This window comes from Frankliniella occidentalis, unplaced genomic scaffold (genome assembly GCF_000697945.3).
Source record: "Frankliniella occidentalis isolate FOCC.00 unplaced genomic scaffold, Focc_3.1 Scaffold118, whole genome shotgun sequence".
NCBI lineage: Eukaryota > Metazoa > Arthropoda > Insecta > Thysanoptera > Thripidae > Frankliniella > Frankliniella occidentalis.
The window spans coordinates 535,216-543,582 of record NW_026267246.1 but is presented as its reverse complement, the minus strand read 5'-3'; the positions used below and the strand labels follow the sequence as shown (position 1 = coordinate 543,582).

General features: G+C 54.4%; 1 protein-coding gene across 4 annotated transcripts; it reads left to right on the top strand.

Moving 5' to 3' along the window:
- The first annotated feature begins 409 nt into the window (after positions 1-409).
- LOC113204011 (ubiquitin carboxyl-terminal hydrolase 36-like) lies at positions 410-8,336 on the top strand. 4 transcript variants are annotated; one of them, XM_052270343.1, is made up of 14 exons: positions 414-745; positions 817-930; positions 2,054-2,350; positions 2,444-2,576; positions 2,651-3,110; positions 3,553-3,641; positions 3,717-3,885; positions 3,963-4,088; positions 4,170-4,398; positions 4,814-5,039; positions 5,323-5,387; positions 5,475-6,044; positions 6,908-7,868; positions 7,942-8,336. In XM_052270343.1, exons 6-14 carry the CDS (start codon positions 3,567-3,569, stop codon positions 8,182-8,184), a joined length of 2,664 nt encoding a protein of 887 aa, XP_052126303.1. In that variant the 5' UTR covers positions 414-745; positions 817-930; positions 2,054-2,350; positions 2,444-2,576; positions 2,651-3,110; positions 3,553-3,566; the 3' UTR covers positions 8,185-8,336. The 4 variants fall into 4 exon arrangements, with proteins under 4 accessions (XP_026274797.1, XP_052126303.1, XP_052126304.1 ...); XM_052270344.1 differs by having other exon boundaries at positions 2,651-3,124; XM_026419012.2 differs by lacking the exon at positions 817-930 and having other exon boundaries at positions 410-745.
- Positions 8,337-8,367: the final 31 nt, after the last annotated feature.

The window sequence follows — 8,367 nt, the reverse complement described above, 5'->3', positions numbered from 1 at the left end:
GGAGGAGGGGTTGGGGAGGGGGGAGTGGTGCGAACGCCTTTGCCTTGCTTACAAAGCAGGTGAAACGTAAACAAAACATAATTGAGTGCAGGGCTTGGCAGGCATAGTCGAGAAGGGGAGAGGGGCGCCTAGGCGGGGCCGAGGCCGCTCAGCTTCCCACGGCCCAGGTGCCCCGGGCCCCGGGTGCCCTCGGCGGCGCCCCGCCCGCACCGGCCCCGGGAGCCCCCTGGACGTGCCCTGCATAGCGCCACCGTATCGGCGCCGCCCCCGCCTGACCGACCGCGCTCCCCTATCCCGATACAATCTTGCATTTCACCGCCGTTTTCGCCGGCGGCCGGTCGGTGGGAGCGGACGCCCGGACGGGGGGAGGGGGGAGGGGGGAGGGCGTGCCAGGCTATGCGAGCGCTTCACTTCAGTGGCGTAGCTGCGCGGCTCGGCCGAGCACGGCGCCGCCCCTCCTCCACAATTGGTACGCTACGGTCTGGTCAGGGGTGGATGAACAGCTCTCCCGCATTATCAGAGAGGTCAGCGCGAGGCGCGGGCCGCGGGCCGTCGTCGGGCGCGACATGTACAGCTCCTCAGTCATCAACAAGTGGCCGTCAGCGCAGCTCAGACCGCCCGGCCCGGGCCACTGGAGCACGATAGCACGAGCTGGTCCCCGACGGCCTCCCGCCCACGCCACGCCTACGCCATGCGAGGCGGCTTGCTGCAGGTCGACCCGCACACGTGACACTCGGGCCGGAAGGTAAGCGTCGCGCCGCGCGCCGCCGCCGCCGCCCCGCTGCTCGCCATGACCGCGCTGTGTTTGGTGTGCAGGGCCCCGCCGGCCCCGCCATGCCCGTCGCCGAGATGGTGCCCCGGATGGCGAGGGGCTTCCACTGCAGCCTGTCCCTGCGGGCGTGCACCATCACACTCGCGAGCATCCAGCTGGTGAGGACAAACGAGCCGAAACAAACATTTCATTATCATGTGACTGTGACACCATTTTGACAAGAACAAGTCAACGGCCCGACTTTATCTCGAAAACTCTTTTCAATGTCAAGTCCCAGGATAGAAATCAAATGTCGAAATTGCGAAAACGACGTTGTTTCGGTGGGACTTTGTCACCTACATCCTAAAGTTTGGATTTTGACGTTGGATCGACGCCGATTCCATTCAGCATTTCTGTCTCGGAGTGATCACATTGAGTTCCAAGGGGAGGAATGAATGAATATGAGTGACTATATTTCGATGATGGACTTGGAAGCATATGCGTCATTGGACGAACGGAATCCCCTCCATCTATCGCATGTGCTGGGGGAAGCTCCTCGACAAACCGGGGACCAGGGGCGGCTCACTCCGGGCCGTTTAGGAGATAGCGCGTGGCTATCTCTGTCTCTCTTTACCCGTAAGAAGGTCAGTGGTGCGAGAGAGAGAGAGAGAGAGATCAACTCGCGATCTCGGAGTGAGACGACCCTGCCGGGCACCTTTTTGTTGTTCCGTGGAGTCTTCTCCGCGCTGCCCCGCCGCCGTAACGCTTCCAGCGTGTAACCCCGCGGCCGCGGCCTTGCATTGGCGATAAGGTCACCCCTTATCGTCGCAAGTGCCGGCGGTCGTCACATGGAGAACTCTGTGGCCCTGTGGCCTCTAGTGAGCCGCCTGAAAGGTTGGCAAGTTGTGCTACAAAAAAAAAACGTATGTAGGCAACCGATAGTGCATCACCCGCCCTGTCAGCCGGAACTTAATCGGCGCCAGTGGCGATTGATTTACACACTTCAATAATTAGCAGAAAACACCACTCCACCCCCTAAAAAAATCATTTCAAAATCCAGGGTCTGGGCCGGAAAAGGGGGGGCGTCATTGTTCTACGTACAGGGTACAGGGTACGTACACGCCGGACCGAACTGTTTTCCGGTTTATATACTGTACCACACCTGCTTGCGGTACAGTATGAACAGGAAAAAATTCCAGCGTAGAACACCCTCCCAGTGTTCTGACCAAGCTTTAACGTTTTTTGTTTTGTTTTTCTCTCTCTCTCTCTCTTTTTTTTTTTTTTTTTTTTTTGCTTCCCTAGACCGTGTCTTTGATCAGCCTCATCAGTACGCTGATACTCGAGGTCGCCACGATGCGTGATCCCCAAGATGCCCTTCGCGACGACTTTGACTACAACAACTACGACGTCGAGAGTGGTTACGAGGAGCTGGAACTAACAACAAGTGCTCCCGAGCCAAAGATGTCCGTATCCGACGTCACAGGGGAGTCTATCTACCCCAGGATCATCTACATTAGCTTTGTTTTCGAAAGCGTGAACTTGATTCTTTGCTTGCTCGACGTCGTATTGAGCTGCACCCTAATCGCAGGGGCGGCGAGGGTGCGTATCAACCTGCCTCTGGCCTGCGTTGCGATGCGAACAGACGTCACTGACAATCAATCACTGATATTCTACCAAACCTTTTCTGCGCAGAGACGGGCCTCCCTTATTCGCCCATGGCTTTTCCTTGGGGCAGCCTTTCTCATCTACGACATTCTTTACTTCGTGGTTACCACGGCCGAGGGTCTTCACTTCATGTACCGGTTTTCAGAGCTGCTACACATTCGTAAGCACACTCGCATCCTGTTGGTTTCACCTTAACCACGTATGGCTGTTAAAAATGGACGATTTTTGTCGCAGCGTTGGCGGCTTACCTGTGGGTCGTGGCTTGGAGCTTGTACCTGGACTGCAACGAGGAGGCCAGGAGGAGCGCCTCCTCGCCCGTCTGCATGTCCGCCCTGGTGGAGGACGGCGAAGAGGACGTCGATCAGTGTTCCGTGCCGTACGCCACTCTTGGGAAACCAAATTAAGACTTTTGTAAAACAGAACTTAAGTAATAAAAAGATGTAGATATAATGGTTATCAGTGCATAACATACACACTGCTAGTCATAGCGAAATATATTATTCTTCCTGACGGGGTCACAAGGGCTGCCACACACACTTTACACAGACATACACCACGCGCCGTGCGGGGGCGCGAGACCCCGAGACCAGCGAGACCGGCTAGTGCCGCCATCTAACGGACTGACGGTGGAGGAGGCGGGAGGCGGGCAGTGTTGTGCGACAGAACTGTAACCTCAGCACCAGTGATTTTCTGGGTATTTAAATCAAGGTTTCGCGTATTTCTTGTTGTTTATGTGCTCTGATGAGTATTAGATTACAATATGCGACCAATTTTGCCCAAAACTCAACCTTATTTTCTTATAAAATTCGGCACTGAATCTTTTTAACCTATGCTATGACTGGAGGCCGGCCGGGCGATGTGGCTACTAAAGTTCAACTAGTGTTTTCTTACTGTCTCGCTCATCTCCCGAGCTTGTCGTGCCCTGATTTTCACTTGAATACAATCTGCTACTAGTTTTACGTCCAATCCGATCTTATTTTACGTAAAATATGGCGTACAATCATTGTAACCTGTTATTCAAGATGGTCTTTTAAGCAGTAACACGAGACTTCGTAGGTTATGGTATTGTGCCCCCGTGTTTTTTTCCACGCATTCTTCTCAGCTTTACTGGAATGGTTAATTTTGCTCATTGCCAGACGAGGACAACGTCATGTCTGCCCAGCCACGTCCGCTCGTCGGGTTCGCAAACCTGGGAAACACTTGTTTTGTGAACTCGGCCTTGCAGGTGAGAGCTTCACTACAAAACACGGGTTCAAACAAATAAAAAAATCAACAAATCTTATTTGTACGTTGTACACAGGTTTTGTTCAGTTCGAAAATTATTCTGGCGCGTATAGCGTCTCATGTAGCGCCTGGCTTTCACAAGAACTGCGTGGCTTGCGCCGTGGCGGTGGACTATCTGCGCGCTCTCCAGCGGGTAGGTTCGGATGATGAAGTGTCACCGGACCAGACCCTCGGCCAGCTGCAAAGTTAGTTCACAAAATCCCTCTTCTCTATCGATTTTATTCGAGCATCTCTGTCATTTGGAATGTTTCCATATACTCAGGGCTTATGCCCGGTGTGGTGCCTGGCACCCAGCAGGACAGCCACGCGTTTCTGCTGAGTTTGCTGAACACTATTAATAACGAGCTGGCCGAGCACCTCATAGAAATGGGGGAGTATGTGTTCATAAGTAAGTCGTCCATCGCAGTGCCATTTTTTTTTTCTTTGTATGAATTAGTATGTTTACCCTCAAAGTGGGCTCTAATTTCAGCCGAGTGCAACAGCTGCAAAGCCTACTCAGAAAATCCGAACCCATGTTGGAACATTCCCGTTCCTGTGATGGAATCGATAGATGCGGCGCTCGATGCGTACTTCACTCCAGAGTGCGTGAGTGGTGAGGAAAACAAAATCCAATGCAGAGCGTGTGGTGTGAGGTCGACCGTTACCAGGTCACAAAAGGTTAAGATCCCACCCGAAATTCTTATTGTCCAACTAGCAAGGTAATTAGCTCTAATCAATGAAGAACTTGTGCTCATGCTAAGCCAGGGGCGTACTAAAGGGGGGGGGGCGGACACTGGGGGCGGTGCATCGAAAGTTGCTGACGTACTGGGGTTTTGTAGGTGAAATTGCCTACCTTTAGGCGGCTATGTAGTGGCCCACAGGGGGGCGATTGCCCTCCCCCCCCCCTTCTTACTACGCGCCTGTGCTAAGCACTGGAGGAGGGGGGGAGCGGGTAGGAGTGAGGTGTGTTCCACCTCGCTGTGCTAGGAGTGTCGCGAGCTTGGTCCTGGTTGGGATAGGTCAGGGGTCTCTTTGCGTGGACAAACGGGCCGCACGGGGAGGGAACTTTTGTCTGTCTCGCACTTGCGCACGCCGCACTTTGTTACATCCCCCCACGTGGCCTTCCCCTTGCAGGTTCCAGTTCAAGGAGGGGCGCCTGCAGCGCGTGGATGGCCTGACGCTCATCCCGATGGAGCTGAACCTATCCCAGTACCGGGGGACACTCACACCGCCGCGCCCCGAGGACAAGATGCGGTGCGTCGGCATGGTGATTCATACGGGGCACAGCCTCCAGCACGGACACTACCGCGCCATCACCGTCACTGGAAAGGACAACTTCCACCTCTTTGATGACCGTGTGGTTAGTTACGCTTGTGGCTCTGCCATTATCTGCCTTGATGCGTCCCCAGTAGCGCCAAACGCATTAAATGCGCTTCAATGCGCATCGAAATGCACATAAAAGGTGACACCTTGGTGACGCATTACATGCGCATCACAGCATTTCATGCGCATTTCGTGCGCACTGCGCGCATTTAATGCCTTACCAAAGGTGTCACCTTTTATGTGCATTTCAATGCGCATTGAAGCGCGTTTAACGCAGTGACGCTTTTGAAACTCTGAATCTCACTTTATTGTAATAATAGGTCAGAGCAATGCAAGCAATTGGTGCATACGAGAGGGATGATGTGTACTTCGTTGTCTATGAAAGGTATGTAAATACTTAAAAGAGTCTACCCTCGCTGCATCGTGCTCAGGCTCAGGAACTACACGTGCATGTGTTTAATACGTGTTCAAGGTCAACTAAACCGCCCCACCGACAGCAACCACTGGCATTCCCAACGCCAGCGGTTAAGAACTACCCCACGGATACGGCATCCCCGGAAGACGTACTGCGCGCGGATTCACCTCTATCGGACCGGCGTCCCTGGCTGCAGGATCTGGTACCGTCGCAATCCGAGCAGTCCACCCCGGACACGACCAAGACGATAGTCCCCCTCAAACCAACAAAGACATACGAGAAGCCCAAGAAGACTCAATCGTCGACCACAGCACAGACGCCCGCTCGCCCCTCGACAGAGCGCACCTCGTTCTCCTTCTCCAGAGATGTTCTGAGAGATGTGCCGGGTTGGGCCGGCATCGATGGTAGTGGAGTTGAAGGTCGTTGGCAGCCTCTCGCGGACGAGTCCCTGCCCCCGCAGCACCTGAGCAGCGGCAGCGAGACTCTAGGGTCAGCTCGACCGGACCCGCGACGGCAACCAGGGGCCTCCTCGCCACTAGCCGCATCCACCCCTACAGCAACTGCAGGCGCAGGTCTAGCGAGGCGTCTCTTGCGACTTCCACCCCCAACTACATCCACGCCGATAAGGTAAAATATTCACCAGGTGACTGACTCGCCGCGTCCACATTCGCAGTTACTACAAAGGACTGCTCTTTTGCTCCGTGCTGCTCGCTCGCGTGCATGTGTTTATCGCCCATCGCCTATGACCATGGCGCGCCAAGGCGCCTTACGGCCCCATCGGGTAGGCAACCCGTGCGCAGACATGCATGCCAGTGTAGTCCACCCACTGTATGAAATAGTTGTAGGTTCTACTGGAGAAGCGTGTCGTTAAAATTACAATTTAAAATTATAAAATTACAAGCTATACGTACGGACTTGAAATTCATCGACGACCAATAAGAGTAGGCTGTCGTAAATTTGCAATTTATTTATCGTATTTTGCACATAGTTAATTATAAAATATATCGTAAATTTGCGAGCATGTATTTCACAGTTCCTAAGGAAGTGGGCGGTGCGAATTAGGCCCAGTTATTTCAAGAAAACTTATCACGCGAACTATGAGAACACTTGAGGTGCGATGGGGGTTTGCGAAACCAGCAGGTCTATTACATTCACCACCAGGGATGGCGCTCTCCCCGCGCTCGGCGCGTCTAGACTAGGCCGAGGTCTAGACCGCGCTCCGTTCACCCCCATCGCCCGAGAGGAGGGGAACGGAGCACCGTCTAGACAACTAGTGCATCTCTGGTGGTGAATGTAATAGACCTGCAGCAAAACGTGCGTGCGTGTGTGTGTGTGTCGTCGAGGGGTCCCCTCCTCACCTCTCACCCGTGCGCCCACCGAGTCGAGGATAGGCAAACCCGCAATAACACGGCGGCGCGTGCTCTGAATCACCCGGTACTTGGCGTGTAAAGGGACAGCACTTAACGGCATGTGTTTTGTGATGTTTTCAGGGCCGTTGACGAGACTGAAGCATCTTCCGAATCCGACACGACCGCGACAAAGACCATTGTCCCCCTCAAACCAACAAAGACTTACGGGAAACCTAAGAGTGACTCGTCGTCTACTGCGCCCCGGAAGGCGCCCGCGGCCCCGTCGCTGTCCTCACCGTCCTCCACCAGCCAAAGAGTTCAAGGTCGTTGGCAAATCCCTAGGGTGGACGAGTCCCTGGGCCCTCAGCACCTGAGCAGCGGCGGCGAGACACTTGTCCTTGCATCCCCGCAGCATGTCGAGGATCCCCGTTCGGCTTCGGACGTGGTCGCCAGCGCCCTGCGTGCCTGCGGGGGAGGCCTCTCGCCCCTCGCGACTCCCAGCCCCCAGGGGCCCAAGCTCCCTCTGCTGCTGACTCCTAGCCCCATCAAGAGCACGGACTTCACGGACCTGGAACCCATGTGGACGTGGGCGACCCGCTCCGACCCCGGCGCCTCTGCGCTGCGCTCGACGTTCCGCCCTGTCCGCACCGACGGGGCCCTGGTGGGCCCGTGGTCGGACTCCTCCGAGGAAGAGCCGCGGGACCGCCTGCCCGCTCCCACATCCTGTCACGAGCCGGTCCCCGTCCGGCACCTCAAGTGCACGGAGTGCTGGGCCAAGTTCCGTGACAAGAGGTCATTGCAGCGACACCTACTGAGGCACTCTCTTGTCGGATTGAGTGATCGGCGGCTCTATTCATGCTGCTATTGTGCTTCATCGTTCCGTACTGTCGACCTACTGCATCGACACTTAAGACTCCATGTGGATGACAGTGATTTGCTGCAGTGTCCGAAGAAGTTTTGCAGTATGCAGTGCCGTAATCTCAAGAGGTTGCACCGCCATCTGACTGCGCACCGCCTTGAAAAGAGGTTTTTCAACATGCCACAACGCAATCCAGAGAGGTTGACTTCCCCCAACACTCGAACGGATCGAAACCAGCGTGAGGCAAGTGATTGGCTTCGCGTTGCCCGTTATTTTGTTTACACCGAGACATGTTTTTACTATGTGTTGTTTACAGGAGACGAAACCTAAGGCTAAGCAGTTAAGACACCAGTGCCGCTTATGCAAACGGTGTTTTGATGACTGCAAAACCCTCCGTCGACATCATAGAACATTTGGAGAACGCGGAGATCAAAAGGAATGCCGCGCTTGCGAGCGGCGGCGCCAACGAATTCAAAACTTGAACGACAAAAAGGAAAGAATCGTACCTTGGGAAAACCACAAAAACTTCATTCTCCGCACCATTGGGCTTTGGTCGTAGTTCCAGTCGGAGAGTTTCATTCATTCCTTCATTCGAAAAGGTCGTATTTTTGCCGGCAAACTGGGCCATGACGAGCTATGGGCTGCAACCAATCACGAAACGAGTTTCAGCCACGGAAGGTTAGCCAACCTAATCTTTCACACAAGTTTTGTCACTCAACGAAGCTTCTGTAAGGGTTTCACT

Bases quoted from the DNA above. Each gene is read 5' to 3' on its own strand.
- LOC113204011 (XM_026419012.2), top strand. From the start codon at position 3,567: ATGTCTGCCCAGCCACGTCCGCTCGTCGGGTTCGCAAACCTGGGAAAC. The intron at 4,089-4,169 runs GTAAGTCGTCCA...CTCTAATTTCAG, and splicing joins GGGGGAGTATGTGTTCATAA to CCGAGTGCAACAGCTGCAAA. The intron at 7,869-7,941 runs GCAAGTGATTGG...TGTTGTTTACAG, and splicing joins CGGATCGAAACCAGCGTGAG to GAGACGAAACCTAAGGCTAA.